The sequence below is a fragment of the Phacochoerus africanus genome, chromosome 2 (genome assembly GCF_016906955.1).
Source record: "Phacochoerus africanus isolate WHEZ1 chromosome 2, ROS_Pafr_v1, whole genome shotgun sequence".
NCBI lineage: Eukaryota > Metazoa > Chordata > Mammalia > Artiodactyla > Suidae > Phacochoerus > Phacochoerus africanus.
Genome location: NC_062545.1, coordinates 186628219 through 186645335, shown reverse-complemented (window position 1 = coordinate 186645335; position 17117 = coordinate 186628219). Strand labels below are relative to the sequence as shown.

The window sequence follows — 17117 nt, the reverse complement described above, 5'->3', positions numbered from 1 at the left end:
CTTTTTCCTTCATGGTAAACAATTCCCTTCCCAATTCTTATATTTCTACTTTCCAGATTTCTTTTCACTGTGGCAAATACCAAAGGAAAAATACAGACTGTTTCAGAGCAAATGAATCTCTTTCCTGCTCTCATTTATTAGATCATCTACTTCAAGGCTATATAAATGGCAGTACTTGAAAATGTTAACAGCTACCAATACCTTGAAGTTGAAAAAATAAGACAGTGAGAGAAAATATATCACAAGCAACCACTGTGAATATATGAAAAGCTACTTAGATCTTGATTTTCATATAAACACTAATTTTTACCATTATAAAAGACAACATAATTATATTTCATTTTTCTTTATAAAATTATCTTTTAACAGAATAGTCATTACCTAGTCATCCCTTAGGTTTTTCTGTACTGATAGAAAGTTATTTTTAAAAGAAAAATATTTAAAACAATATTGTTTCATAGAAACAGAAAGTCTCAATATCAAATTCTGATAAAAAACTATAATCATGGGTAGAGTCTTACCATACTATTAATTTTCTTTCACCAAAGGTGGATATTTAGGAAGCGTTATATTGGTAAATAAGAGAAGCTTCTCAGTGATCTACAAAAGCGCCACAATAAAGATGAGGTAGTTTGAGACTTTCCCACTTTTGTAAAAGGGAAATACCATTTTTAGAAGGGATTCTTATCTTGACATTGGTGTTGATATCCTGAGCCTCATCACTGCTAAGAGAGGTGCCATTTTAGTAGCTAACCCTCACTGGAACCAAGACAATCTTGAGATCACTGAGGAAAAAAATGCTAGAAGATAATGGTAACAGGTTTTCTTGTTTTTATGATAACGGCTGAAAATGTATTTTGAAGTAATTATTTTAAAATGCCACCTTTATGTTAACAGCAAAACTGCAGGAAAGGGAAATGCTACTTCAACATAAAAGCAATGAGACTTAACATCTATTCTAACTTGGAAATTTGAATCAAATTTCATTTAATCCAGATAGAAGCAGCTCTCTATCACAGCTAAACTAGCATCAAGAAATCAATTACTGTGGTATTAGAAATGCCAATTTGTACAAAGGGGTAGACAACTCACCAGAAGAAACAACTGTTAGGCTATTTATTATTCATTAACTCTTTAAAAAAGAAAAGTTGGATAGGCTATCATTCCATCTATCTTATATACTGGGATGATGTTTCTCAAAATACTTCCCTGTTCTTGGGATGGTAAATTTAAAGTATTATGCCTGGTGTGCAGTATTGTTCAGTATGGCATAAGCCACATAGCTTTCAAAATGTTTTCCTTTTTTGAAAGCCATACTAAAGACATGTTAATTCTGAAAATAGGAATAATTATTTGAAACCTGAAGATCAAAAACAATATTAAGCTTCCTGAATACTGAGCTCCATGTTTACTTCCTGAATCTTTATTCAAGCTCAATTTAAAATAATGAAAAACTACTTGGGTCTCTTTGGTTACCAATGGAAATTTGTGGCTGTTTATATACTGTGGCATCTCTCCAAAGTAATGGGCTTAGAGTTTCTAAAAAAGGGCTGAGCAGAAGCAACAATTCATAATACAGAAAAACCCTAGTTGCTTTATTACTTTAGTAACTACTAGTTACTAATAGTGCTATCATTATTTTTAAAGTTTCCAGTGAAAAAGGAATAATACTTATGTTCTCAAGATGGTAACTCTTCTAGGTTTGAGAGAAAGACCTATTCAGGCAATAGCAAATGACCATGCTGCATTATAGAATAAGTTCACCTCCAAAACATCATGTCCTTATTTGATTCTCACCGACCTGATTAATCAAATTTAGTAATCCTGCTTTAGTTAATATTTAAAATGAAAACACATCAAATTTGATTTTAAGCCATTTTGTAAACTTTTAACATCCCTATGAGTAAATTACAAGTCAATTACATTAGTATGGATTGTAAATTACAACACACTCAGCTTCACTGAAGAACTTTAGAACAACTCTGAAAAGGGTGAGGTTAACAAAGCATTTTATATGCAAGAAAGGACACAATTATCTATAAAGAAAAGTATAAATTACAGATTATTCAGCTGTGTTTGCAATGTCTACCAAATTTCAAATAGGTAGGATCATATGCAAGCTACAATTAAGAAAAAAATTAAGTATACAATCTACATGGTAAAAACAAAAGCCAAACACCTGGTCAAAAATATCCAATAACTCCTAATGTGTAACCTTAAACAATTATTGTATCCTAAGAAAAATAAACTGATCTGGAAATGAAATTTAGGGCAGAAGTTTATTCTGGATTTCATCTGCCCTTGTAGAAAAATTCAAAATGGCATAATAAAAATATTAAATGAAGATATGTATATAATCATTTCCATGTTCCTACCCTTTTCCTAGCATTGTTGTTCTGGTGCATCAATCCTGAGTACTCTAACTTTTGATTTATAATGATATTCCTTCAGATATAATTTCATGGAAGAAGGAATTGGAAGGGCATCAATGCCATCATAAGTTGTACAGTTACAAATAACTGTTCTACATATATGCTGCAGGGAAAAGGGGAAAGTCCGAATTAAAGGAGTGGATAAAAGTGGTTCAAAGAACATACAAGCACTCGGGTCCTTATAATGCTCTAGGAGCCCAGTAATGTCAGGAGAATGGAAGACACAAGGATCATGAGCGTCAAAGCTAAAGTTGTGATTCCACTGTTCAATTCTAGCATGAAGAGAACGACTATAGCGTCTAAAACTAACGGAGAATAAATAGTCTTCCTGTGCCGAGTCTCGCAGTAAAAAGGTACCCTCTGGTTTTCCTTCTAGTAGAGCTTCAGCTGCATATTTATCCATAACGCCCCAGTAGCATGGATTGTTATTGATCTGAAGGAGGTCTGGTACAAGACAGTGAACATAATCAATCTGAGTATGGTACTTGGGAGGTGTTTCTAGCTGCAGGATTTCTTCATCCATTTCCCACTTGGGTTTGTTTCTTTTCCTGGAACTTGTGCAAAGTGTTATAATTTCATCATCTGAATCCATATCACTATCTTCTATACTGTTATTTGAAGCCAGGTTTATCATAGAGCCTGTCCCAGGACTACCTCTATCTGAAGGACTGTTAGTGGTTATGACACAAGGCTGAACATCCGTATGTGAGAAACAGTTGACCTCTTCTTCCATGTTTCTTTGCTGTTTTAGTTGACCATCCCTCAATTCACTCTGAGACAAGTCTGTGCTTACCCATTCATCTGACTTGGGGCTTAGAGGAGCAGTGTGTCGTTTGATAAAATGCCACCTAAAGGCTAAATCTGATCGAGGTGGGAAAGGACACTTATCTAACATGAGTTCACTGATATGAATTTTTCTTTTTGATGGAAGCCCTGAAGAGTGCCGACTACTACAATTCTTTATTGGAAAACACTGCCCCACGGCATCTTGCAGTTTCTGTTTAAGAGATCGGCCTAAAAACCTGTGGCCACAGGAATGATCTAAATCCAACTCAATAGATGAACAGCTGTGCTTCCTTTCTTGGCTCCTTAGAGGAACTTCAGTTTTCTCTATAGCATTCACTGTTTCAGCATCTGAACAACTTTCACTCTTTTTTGACCAAGATAACTTCTTTCCACTCCATACATAACCATCCTTTCTGTCAGCACTTCGACTTCGACTAGTTTTGGGCCTTACATCTACATTTTTACTATTATTCTCACTATTTTCCGCCATTTTAACAAACTGTCCAAATTCCAGTGTTACGAATACAGCTTTTTCAGTTTTTCCAGTAGAATATTTCTTCTGGATGCTTTCTGGATGTATCTAAGGAAAAAAAAATCATTAATCATTTGTCATTAACATTGTACAGTTTATATAATTAAGCCCCGATTAGATGTAAGATGAGAAGATGAAAAAGTACTGGAAATGTTGGAAGGCAGTTCCAAGGTATTTGGTTCCCACTTAAATAAACTACTTTACCATATGCTAATAATTTCATAGTGCCATAGAGCCAAGAAACTGAGTGCCTTTCCAATAGCTAATTTTCGATGTGGAGCAAAAACTAAGCCTTGCCCTCTGAGCCAAAATATGTCTGAAATATGAAAAATTTCTGGTTTTGAGGTGCCTCTTATGCCAATCTCTCCTCCTCTTTGTTTTTTTTTTTTTAATTTCACAGCAGACCAGGGAATTCTTTATAAGAGTTAGTGAGAAACCATTACCTTTCTTCTGTTTTCTTTCCTATTGCCTGAAAAATATGAACAGTTACATTAAGAAAGCTGTTAAGAATTTATTAAATAAAATCACCAAGGAATAGTAGGAAGGTCATGCAAGAATTCTCAATGCTATTTCGTCAATTCATTTCAATAACTGGTCAAGTTTACTGGCAGTTTTTGGAAAATTTGCAACTGGATAAAAATTTGTTATTTTATATATAAGTTGGCTAGATATACTAGAATTTATAATGTAAAATACTGAGTTTTATTAATTTGATTGTAGACAGAAACTACTTAACTATTCTTAGCTAGAAAAAGATTTAAGGCCAGAACTGCGGTTGGGGAGTAATTCTATAATTTCAGGTATTTTACAAATGCAAGTTGAATTTTGTGATTGTTTGTGACAATCAGCTGCACTTAACATTCTGATTATGATTAAACTTCTGATTGTGTTAGAGGAACATTAATAATCCCAACAGTCAAATAAATGTTTAGAGCTACTTGAATCAATTTTCAAATCTGTAGGGTTTGAAACAAGCATCTGCAGTGGCAAATATGACTGAGAAGTACTTAAAAGTGTGAACAAATGACACAGGCTTGCCATATAAAGTACCCCATTTCTAAATACTAAATAGCATCTGGTGATTATACTTATTGTTTTGATTTAATGAGCTCACTGGTACATAATCATTTAAAATCCACAAGGAAAAATATTTTAAAATCTAATTTTGAAAGAAACACCATCAGTTAGTATACCAAAATTATATTCAACAGCATGCTTTGGTTGTTCATTGACTAAATTCCAACTGAACAAAAATAAACAGGCAGACGCCACAAAGTAGGCTGTAGAATATGAAGAGTCATTGATCAGAGGAGACAGTTGGTACTAAAAGCTTACATTTATGTTTTTTAAGACAAAAAAATTTAAAAGGAGCCCCAAGCAGATTTTTTTTGTTAACATTCCATACTTTCAACTTCTTAATTCAGCATAATATAAAAAAATATCATCTAAAGTTTGAAATGCTGGTGCTTTTACTTATTTTCAAAATATCAGGAGTTCCCATCATGGCACAATGGGTTAGGAATCCAACTGCAGGGGCTCAGGTTGCTGTGGAGGTTTGGGTTTGAACCCTGGCCCTGTGCAGTGGATTAAAGGATTCAGCATTTCCACAGCTGCCCTGCAGCTGTGACGCAGATGGAGTCCCTGGCTTAGAGTTCCCATTGTGGCTCAGTGGTAATGAATCCAACTAGGATCCATGAGGACACAGGTTCAATCCCTGGCCTTACTCAGGGGGTTAAGGATCTGGTGTTGCTGTGAGCTGCGGTGTAGGTTGCAGACATGGATAGGATCCCGCATTGCTGTGGCCATGGTGTAGGTCTGCAGCTGCAGCTGCAGCTGCAATTCGACCCCTACCTGGGAACTTCCATATGCTTCAGGTGTGGCCATAAAACTAAAAAAAAAATATATATATATATATGTGTTTATATATATGTATATATGTGTATATGTATGTGTATATATATACACATATATATATAAATGGCAGTTTATTAACTCTACGATTAACTTTACTCCACTGGCTGTGAGGTCTCTCATCTTCCTTCATTTCTGCATCAGAGCTAACTAAGCCCTCTACTTCTGCTCTTAATGACATTCCCACCTTTACCAGGGTCTTCTTCCATTGTTCTCTCTGCCTTCAAAAACAACTAGAACGCCTATAAACTCTTTTAGTGATTCCGATGCTTCCTTTAGTTATAACAGCTGTTTTCCATATTAAATTTTTTAATGAGTAGTATAACTTGATTTCCCCTCAAAAAGAAAATACTTCCGTTTTTTTTCTAATTGTAAAAGAAAGAAAGATCTGGTTTAAAATAAAAATGGCTAAGTGAAAATCTTTTTATTCCACCCTTCTCTCAGAAGTCAGCCCCAAACAAAGGAAAATGAGAAATAAAAACATAAATTTGATCTTCAGTGAAACTAGCAGATATCTACAACCTGAGTCACAAAATACAAGGACAGAAAATGAACAGAGGAGCAATGACTGACTCAGCAGTGGAGAGATGGGAGGCACCCGGCACAGAGGCAACATGGATGAGAAACAAGCCAACAGAGCAGGCAAAGTCCAGGACCCTGAGGCACCAGATGCTACAGAAAGTATGAATGGAGAAAATGGGGATATAGGTTGAAAATTTGCCAAGTGCAGCTAGATCTCTCTGGCTTTTACTCTCATACTTAGAGGAGATGAGGTATTTATTATTTGGAGAAAATGAACCAGTGAGGCTTAGGGACTTTGGAAATCATACATAGTGAGGATAGAGGGGAGGCCTGGAACTAAAATCTGAGGGAAAACTCCCTGCTCCCTTCTTCCATCTAGCTTCCAGAACTCTAGCAGCCAGACTTATACCTCCTAATAGGAGATTGGAAGATATTTTGCTGGAGAAATACAATGGCCAAAGAGAAGAGATCTATAGATGCTGATTACTAGAAATCCTTCAATAAAAAGCTGGAGGGCCAACCAAGCATGCTGTGAAGCTCATCCATTCATTAGCCCTGCCTACTTATGCACTGCTTTAAGGCAGCATTATTGCACATCATGTGTTAGAAGAAAGCTTCTAATATAAACAGTGACTAAAACAAAGAACTCAGAAAACGGTAACCACGAAAGAAGCAAGAAATAAAACAGATTTCTTCCAAGTTAAGAGTAAGATGAGTAAGATGAGGGACAATCAGAGAATAAGAAAAATTTGGAAATTAAAACCATGACTGCAGAAATAAAATATTCAACAGGAAAGTTGGAGGTTAAGTTGAAGAAATAATAGGAAAGAGGAAAAAATGACAGAGAAGAAAATTAGAGAAGAAAATTAGAAGGTCATTACAGACATTTCATAGAAAACAAGAAAATGGAGGGGGAAATTATAAACCAAACTATATTAGAAAATTTCCCAGAACTGAAGGACATGGGTCTCCCCAGAGGAGTATCATGAGTGTCCAGCACCAGGGAAAATACACAAAGTTACAGTATTCTAAAATTTTAGAACCCTAGAGATAAAGAGGCAATACCAAAGTCTTCTTATTCTTACCTTATGGGGAACAATACTGTACTGTACTGCTTATACATTTGTTAAGGTAGATCTCATGTTAAGTGTTCAATCAATCAATTTATGTATGTAACCCAGCCAAAAAAATAAAAATAGAAGCTACTTGAGGGAAAAAAGTCACAAAGGACCGTAAATAAAACAGCATCTGTCTTCTCAACAGTAAGTAACATTGGAAGCTAGAGGATAGTTTCCAACCTTGAAGAGATAACTAGCCTAATGATCAAACAGGATAAAGACATTTTTAGATGTGCAAAGCATCAAGAATTTTACCTCATATTTCATATTGCAGGATGTACTCTTCTAAAATTAGGATGTAAACCCCAAACAAAAAGCATAACGTAGGAAACAAGACATTTAACAGAGGAGAGAGTGAATGTGAATACCTCATGATTAAGAAGGGAGGTTTCCAGACAAAAGGGTGTCTGGAACTGCTAGAGAGCAAAAAACTAGTCCATATAACCACACAAGGACATAAGGCTCTTTGTATAGCAAGTAATGGAAAGAAAGGAAGGAGACTAAAAGAGAGGTAAATCCTCATCTATCATAAGAGAAACTCAACCAATAATGTCTAATAATTGATGTATTGAGAGAGAAGTACATGATTTAGAAATGTGAAGGTCCTGCTGTGGCTCAGCGTTAATAAATACGACTAATATCTGTGAGGATGCAGGTTCGATCTCTGGCCGTGCTCAGTGGGTTAAGGATCTGGTGTTACTGTGTGTGAGCTGTGGTGTGGGTCAGAGATGCAGCTCAGATCTAGTGTTGCTGTGGGTCTGATTTGACCCCTAGCCTAGGAATTACCATATGCCATGAGTGTGGCCTTAAGAACAAAAAAGAAATGTGAGGACAAACATCAGAAAAATAGTTAAAAATTTTGAAAATAAATACCTCTGAGATGGGTAGGAGAAGACTGCGGCATTTCTTAGCTTATCTAAGCTTTTCGGCTAAATTTAATTTAAATGTAGGTACATATATCATCTTGATGAACATAAACAAAAATAACAGTACTTTATACTCACTATGAAAAATTCAAACTTAAAGTTATAGAGAAAAAAGTAAAACCTGTCCATCATCCTGCCACCCAGCAGCAACCGCTTTAACAGTTTCAGTATCTCTATACATGCATATGAGGAGGATTCAGTTCCAGAGCACAATGATGGCAGGCAGTAGATTTATGGTTTGAGTCCAGTTTATTTAGTACTAGCCATGTGACTTTGAAACTTCAATTTCTTCACCTGTAAAATGGAGATACTGATGCTATCTATTTCACTAGGCTATTGGGAACTAAATGAAATAATGTATGTGAAGGAGGCAGCTCAGATTCTAAATGTAGCAAGTATGCAATAAATGTTAATATGTTTCTCTTTCTTAAAAAAAGAAACAGATATTACATACGTTGTTTCATTAATGCACCTAAGCCAGTTTTTTAAAAACTGAAGTATAGTTGATTCATAACATGGTGTTAGTTTCAGGTATACAGCACAGTGATTCAGTTATATTTATCTTCTTCTGCTTTTCTTCCCTTACAGGTTAAGCCAATTTTACAGAAATAGATCATAATTGAAGAAATCACAATACCTTGGTGGTATTTATGAGCAAATATAATTTTCAAGATGATAACTAATGTTTCAAAGAAAAAAAAGGGTAAATATGCCAGATATAGCTGAAACTCAACAGACCATGAAGCTATAGAACAATCTGACATTTTCCCTCAGAGAACTAATTTCCAGCATTACTCTATATAAATTTACATGCTAACATACAGATTTACTTTGGAAAGGCTTACCAACTTGTACCTAATAGGTGCAAATCAATCAAATTATCTTTGGTTTTAGGTTAATCTTACATGTGCTAATTTTGCAGGTGTCCATAAAATAAAGCAAAAAATACCAATGCCCTAGATAAATTTTCCATATATTTACCTGTACTTAAAGTTAATACATAGAAGATCTTCTCCTGACTGGTTATATTTTGGTATCTGAGACCTAGAGCCTTCTATAAATTTTATACAGCCATTTGTTTGCTAGAAAACTGAGTTCATGCTTCAGAAGTCCCACTCGCAGCAGTGACAATGCTGGATTCTTAACCCACTGAACCACAGGGGAACTCCCAGAAGTCCTTCTTTTATAAATTCATTTGGCAAAAAAATATATTTGGTAAAATACACCACACCATACCATATCGATATATGGGCCAGAATGTCATTTAATGTTGTAATCTTCAAAGTAGGAAGAAATTTAATTCCTATTTATATTTGTCTAAAAATTAGAATAATTAAAATTTATTAATATTGAATATATGGTTGACGATGCTCCCTTAACTTACTGTCAGATGGCTACTTGTCTGGGAGGTGCTGTTCCTGAAGGAAGAGAGGGAGCTCCAAAGAGCCGAGGAAAAATTCCCTGGTGGTGCAGAGGGTTAAGGATCTGCAGTTACCACTGCTGTGGTGAGGGTTCAATCCCTGGCCCTGGAAATTCCACGTGCCATGTTCGAGGCCAAAAACAAAAAAAAGTGAAAACACACACACATACACACACACACACACACACACACACACACACACACACACACACACACAGCTGAGGACTTGATGGCAACCCTCTCCATGTCTTTGTTCACTTACGTTGCTGGAATATACCTGTGGATTACATTATTTAACGTGAGAGAATCTTTACAATGCTTTGCAAATAGACATGATAATGGAAATTTTATAACATAAGGTCCGCTAGTCATTTCAGGCAAAGTACTTAAGTTGCTGAACATTTAAGAAATTTTTAAGTTGTGCATTTTTCTTTTACAAAATAAGTGTTCTAAATTTGATGACCTTTACTGGGATAATAGGTAGCTCTGAGGAGCTGCTTAGCAAATACTTTAAGAAGGCAAAACAAAACATTTATCTGGTCACTTCATGGTTTAGGTAACATTTTAATTACTGAAAAAGTAACTGCTTAAAAAAGCATGCGATGGAGAGATATTTTTAGAAAAAAGATATTCAGAATTTCCTTCACTATTACATGATTTTGTTATAAAAATGCATCATGTACTTAAACTCTCACATGGAAAAAGGTTTTTTAATCTCTTCTACAAGTTCTATTAAAACAAAGTTCACAAAATTAAAAAATTCAATCACACTGATCTCAATAAAAGTAACATTAATTTTTTGGGGGAGAAAATTATTTATTTTTCAAGACTAAAAAAGGATTTTTTAAAAGTGTTTTTGGTGTCTTTGGGATTCAGTCATTGGAATTTTACATATTAAGGAGCCAGTAGATTAAATTATTAGAAAGATTTTATTCATAATTAAGGAAAAGAGTGTGAAGACTTTAGGCTTAATCCATGGTAGGTGGGCATAAGTGTTCACTTTGGCAGAAGACACACTATTCACAGACCTATAAGGTGCAAATATATTAATAAATAATGGCATTTTATTTTTGTTTACTGATTTAAAGATTGGCATTGATTTTCACAGTGTAGTCTCTTCTAATATTTCTGAACCTCCAATTGCTATGTAGTTTCTTAGGCTTTATTTGAAACTATCTAAAAAATGTACTTTGTGAATAAACTGTCTATGAATTACTTGGCCTCAAAACATATTCACTGGTTTGTATTTCAGGAACACAGAATTGGTGGAGCCTTTCCCTAGGGCCAAGGATAATCTACTAGTTAAAATGGAAATAAAATTGAATTGATTAAAAAAAAAAAGTGCTTTGGTGTCTTGCCTATCCATGTAAAATCTGAATGTTAAAAGAAAAGTGTATGGTTCTGAATCTGAATGAATCCTTTCAAATATCCTATCATTAACTGTTGGAATTTTATACAGACTTTGTAGAAATGAAATAAATAGAAGACAAGTTAGAAAATGAAAAGAAAGTGGCTTTATTGCCATTTTTATGTAGTATAGAAATCAAAGACGATACTTTGAAAGGTGTTGACAAATCAACAATCTTTGTTAGCAACTGCAAAGATGCTTTTTTTTTTTTTTTAAAAAGAGGGTGAAAGAATCACTTGGGGGAAGGTTGCTTTGACTCTTGATTCGATAATTAATTTTTTATGAAGGCATCTAAGTTACAATGTTCTGGGGAGTACACAGTTACATTTATTATTATTTCTTAATGAGCAAGAAGCAAGTTTATACATAAAAAGCCTTTCTCAAGAAATCAAGTTCCCAGATTAACTAGCCATTAGATCCCAGGTTCTACAATCAATTGCACTGACTGTGATTAAGGAATGAACATTCAATGTGACCATAAGCTAACAACAGATTTAAACAATTCTCTTGGCTGGCAAGGTGATTTTAATTCAAGATTTCCATAGAAAACTGTTTTAAAAGCCAGTAATTAAATAGTTAAACTTCATTTATCCATAAATTTCATTTGTATTTTCTATGATGTTGGATAACAGAGCATTATCGTAATATATTAATTATTCATTGAATTATTATGTCTTACAATGCTGATGTTGATGTCTGAGAACAGAATTCATATAAATATCAAATTAAAATAAATTTGATGTTATAAATAATAATTTACTATACTACACAAAGAAATCACAAATAAATTATTATTCTGGTAGTAATTTAACCCTAGGAATTTCCTTATCAAATCTATGATTCCAAAGTTTACCTGCCATTATGTGTCCCAAACCCCTTGAACACGTTCTGATCAAAGTCCATGATATTTAAATTGGATTCTGTGGGATATAGACTTTGATATTTCATCACAGCCTAATACTTGAGTTGGATTCTATGGAAACAGAGTCCATAAATGGAATATTCCAGATAGTACATGACAGACAAATTCTTTGGAATGTTAATGAAAAAAATATGAAAAATCATTTGTTCAAATGAGAAAAATCTCTGAAATTTTAAAGTGTTTTTTCCTCATTACAAAAGCAGTACAGGTTCATTTTCCAGTAAATATTTTATTTTACTTTATTTTATCTTTTGTCTTTTGAGGGTCACCCCCTGGGGCATGTGGAGGTTTCCAGGCTAGGGGTCTAATTGGAGTTACAGCTGCCAGCCTACACCACAGCCACAGCAATGCCAGATCCGAGCCACATCTGTGACCTACATCACAGCTCACACGAGGCCAGATCTTTAACCCACTGAGCAAGGCCAGGGATTTAACCTGCAACCTCATGGTTCCTAGTCGGATTTGTTTCTGCTGCGCAACGACCGGAACTCCACAGTAAATATTTTAAAGTATTTCCTTTTTCATGCCACCAAGCTATGGTTCATGGGATGTAACTGGATTTATTTAAAACAAACACACACACACAGATTAGCACCATTACACCTTTCCTTCTCTTCAAACTTTCTCTACTTAACTTTCCTAGCTATAGTTTGCTTATGCCAGTGTCCTCCAATCTGAAATCTTGTGGACACTTAGTACTAAAAAATGTTAATACATAGAGGTTTCCTTGTCAAACAAGTTTGGGAATCACTTTCCCTCTGAACGATTACAATGCACATTTAGCAAAAGGTTCCAAGAGGTCCTTCAGTTAGGAAACCTGCTTAAGCCACAGTTTCCTAGATTCAACTCATCATAAATCCTTTTTGTGGAACAAACTGTGGGAGAAAAATTAATCTTGAGCTAACATTAAAATGGGTATATATTCCCTGAGCATGCTAGCTAAAGATAAAGAGAAATGCCTAGGACCTGTCACTTGAGAAAGGTTAATCCAGAGTGAAGAGGGAACAAAACTAAGAGCAGGCACTACAAACTTCTAAAAGTGCAAAAACCTTAACAGAATCTTAGAAACCAGAATATTTAAGATATTCAACTATAACTCTTTAGAGAATAAATTATATCATACGGATATATTTTTTTCCTTTCAATGTGTAATTTTTAAATTATAAAAACAATATGTGCTCATTTAAAAATATATGGAACATTCAGAAAAGTTCAAAAAGGAGGGAAAAACTATAATTTGATTACCTCGAGGCAATCAATTTAGACACTTTGGCCAATTTCCTTGCAGTCTTTCTTCCTATGAGAGCAATTTAGCCTAAAGAGAAATTTTTTTTTTTTTTTTGTCTTTTTGCTATTTCTTTGGGCCGCTCCTGCAGCATATGGAGGTTCCCAGGCTAGGGGTCGAATCGGAGCTGTAGCCACTGGCCTACACCAGAGCCACAGCAACTTGGGATCTGAGCCGCGTCTGCGACCTACACCACAGCTCACGGCAACGCTGGATCCTTAACCCACTGAGCAAGGTCAGGGACTGAACCCGCAACCTCATGGTTCCTAGTTGGATTCGTTAACCACTGCGCCACGACGGGAACTCCCTAAAGAGAAACTTTTTAAGTGTTAAAGATGCATAAAAAAACCTAACAATCTAGTTTTTCACTATATCATACTTAAAAATGAAGCATGGTACAAAGGAGATAGCATGGGTTGCTCTATCATCAAACACGATCTAAAATTTAGACTGTCACTTACAAGCTCTCTCTCCTGATTTTTAAAATCTCATTTAAGCTTCAGTGTTCACACTGATAAATCTGGATAATGCTAGCTGCCCCATATTTTTACTGCCAGGATTAACATGTATGAAAATAGCATACATTGAGCTCAATGAAAATACTTATTACTGTATTCTCAGAACCTTCTATGAAGAAGCTAATTTCTAAAAAATGAGGTGGGAAAAGTTGCAAAATTAAGGAATAAGAATGAGAGGAAACAAAGACCACATATAAGGCTAGAAAATCTGCACAAAAAAAAAATCTCAAAGACCTGAGGCTGAGGATGCTTCAGCATTTCTGAAATCATAAAGCACTTTATATTACTCTTGATACTGAACATGTTCTTTTTAAAGAGTTTTTAAGCTTTAAAATCTTAAAAAATATTATGGATGTAAATAACAAACAATTGTAAAAAATTTGTTTCTTGCAAGCTAACTTAGTAAATAAATAGATTTCAACAAAGAGTAGGTGAAGTTTTTTTTTAAACTAATTACAGATTATTCTTTTCATTGCTTTGTAATAATTATGTATGCTTACACTTAAACTTGGGTAACAAGTTTTACCTACAAACTAGTATAAAGTTACTCTAACTTAGATTGTAACTGTCTTGCTGTGGTAAGGATCCACTGGCAGTGTAACAACACAAGAGTCATATACCTGCTGTCTTTAGCCAGGGGAACTGGGTAGGCTAGGAGTAGGACTTTCACTGTACTCCCTTTTATACCTTACGAAGTTTATACATGTGCAAGTATTATTTACCTCCAAAATAAATAGACTGGGAAGTTTCAGGATACTTGCAGAGATATAAAAATCTTCAGATTTCTAAACTGCCTTCAATGTTCTTTTTCCAATACTCCGTTCTTCTCAGTTTTGTTATTACTCTCTTCTGGCCTTATATTTCACAGGATTAATATTTCTACATCAAACAGTATTTTATTAAAAAGGCATTTAAAAAACTCTTTCCATAAGGCAATACTGACATGCCTCTTCAATAAACTAAGATTACAGGATATTTTTATTTATACAGAGAACACTCACTGCCATAAGTAAAATGGTAATATATTCATGCCTTCTCACCCTATTGTCCTTGAGAACAACAATATTTGTGAGCCTACGGGTGGTATGAACGGTCACAACAGAGCAAAGCTAACTAACCTTCACTGCAATTGAAGCTGCGACCTTGGCATCATTCTCAGTGAGTTCATTCAGCTACTCACTCCTATGAGACATGCACTGTTAATGATAAATAAGTCCATTTGGAAAAAATTGACAATCACATCAGTGACAGAGAGCTACACTGGTTTCTTTTTAAAGAGCTATATTAAATAACCAGGCAATTTTGCTAAGATATAAGTTACATACATTTCATTACCACACTACTGTCTTGTACATATTGTTTGAATGTCTGTTTCCCTCAACAAGATGATGAATTCACTGAAGACATTAAAATCTGTCTTTTAAAAATTTTTACTGGATAATGATTCGAACAACTCCATTTTAAATGAAACCATTAAATGCCCACCCAAAATACCTCATTAATAACACATGACAATTACTTTTATTCATGCATGAGTATCTACTATATACTTTATCAATTCTATAAAGGTCACCTACATTTTAGAGAAGAAACTGACATTCCAAAAAAGAATGAAGCATATATTCAAGGTCCAAAGAAGCATATATTCAAAAAAGAATGAAGCATATATTCAAGGTCCAAAGAAGCATATATTCAAAAAAGAATGAAGCATATATTCAAGGTCCAAAGAAGCATATATTCAAGGTCATTTCTAAAGCTCAAGATCATTGAACGTATGTGTTAATTTCCATACCTGTGAAATTTGTTAAACCTATGAATAAAACAGCTCGGTTGCTAAGGCAGAGTGAAAGCAATGTGGACACTATTCATAATTTTAAAGTCACATGGTGTTACAGATTTTATAGTTAGGGCATTTTATAGCTATAACTTTAGTTCCAAATATGCAGATTCTGCTTATGGTTAGCTCTGAAAAGCACTACACTGACATTTCATGAAGATTTATTCCACATACTATCAGAGTTCGTCTTGAACCCCTAGTCTATCCGATGATATTGACTCGGATTAAAAAAAATTAGATCTAAAATCAGTCTATCTAGACAACGAATGATCTCCAAATAAAATTAACTCACTCGGAAAAAATAATCTCAGAATATCTTTTGCTCTTGTGGGAAATCAACAATAGGTTGGTTATTTTTCCACAAACCCCAAGTTCTTTTTCAGCCAATCACTCTTCATCTTCATTCATATGCCAAACCTCAGTGTCTGGCAAGCCTACTTGGAGCCCTAGTACTCAAAACACCTTTCACAATGCCGCCTCGTTAAGAACAATACCACGGTTTGTCTAAATGTGCGTTTGCAACTTTTCCCAAAGGAACTAGACTGAAAAACAATGGGAAAAATCTCTACAATAGAAAAACGTTCCACTTACGTCATAAACAACGTCCGATTGAGACCAGAAGGTGGGTACCACACAAAAATGTCATTGTGAAGGTTTTCATCAAAGACTGGTTTCCCAACATGGAGAACGTGAAGACACAAGGACAGCATAAACTGAATGGCCAAGAGCTTAGCAAAGACCGCAAGGATCGAACCAAGTATTCAACAAAATACTCTAGTTCCAGTGCTGCTGCTGCTGCTTTTTTTTTAATCTGAAAATGAACTTCAGTGAACTTTAGGTAGGGTCTGAATAGGGAAACCTGAGTTTCTTTTTAAGGGATGCATATGAAATGTCCTAAAGGATAAGCATTAATGTATACGCCAGACCTCCAGGAACCATGAACTGAGATTAACTCTTCTCTCTTTTATCTATATAGAAATGACAAGGTGAAGGAGCGAAGAATGCCAAGATTGAAGGCTAGAGAAGGATCTCGCCTACCTCTTCTCCAAAGAACATGCCCAAAGATCTCATTCCCTAGCCGGGTCGCAAGGAGGAGCTGGACCCATTAAGGGACCATATGGTTGCCTGTGAGAAGCGCTTAGAAAGTAGAAGCAGACCCCGACGGGCACTGCCAGGCAGCAATCACCCTTCCCCCTCTCACCTCTCGGAGTGCAGTTTAACTAGGGCTGTCCGAGTAACTGCCGCCATCAGCACCGCCATCACTCTGGGTGCTCGCTGAGGGGGAGGAGTGAGGCCCACCCACTCCAGCACCTCCTGTAGGTCCTAGAAGGCGGATGCCGGTCTGCAAGCCTCTATCCCTCGGCGCTGGGTTCTCATCTTCGACATCGCGGTCACTGCCTCCACCCGCTCTCTCAGCGATGCCACCACTTCCGTATTCGGCTCCCTCCCTTTCTTCCTCACTCCCCCAGCAACCGGCTTTTTCCCAGGCGGCCGGCGCGC

The 17117-nt window shown here is 35.5% G+C and overlaps 1 protein-coding gene across 1 annotated transcript; it reads right to left on the bottom strand.

The window, feature by feature from the left end:
• Positions 1-1861: 1861 nt before the first annotated feature.
• SOCS4 (suppressor of cytokine signaling 4) lies at positions 1862-17115 on the bottom strand. The gene is made up of 2 exons (XM_047767391.1): positions 16819-17115; positions 1862-3798 (listed from the first exon to the last, which is right to left on the bottom strand). Exon 2 carries the CDS (start codon positions 3706-3708, stop codon positions 2383-2385), a length of 1326 nt encoding a protein of 441 aa, XP_047623347.1. The 5' UTR covers positions 3709-3798; positions 16819-17115; the 3' UTR covers positions 1862-2382.
• Positions 17116-17117: the final 2 nt, after the last annotated feature.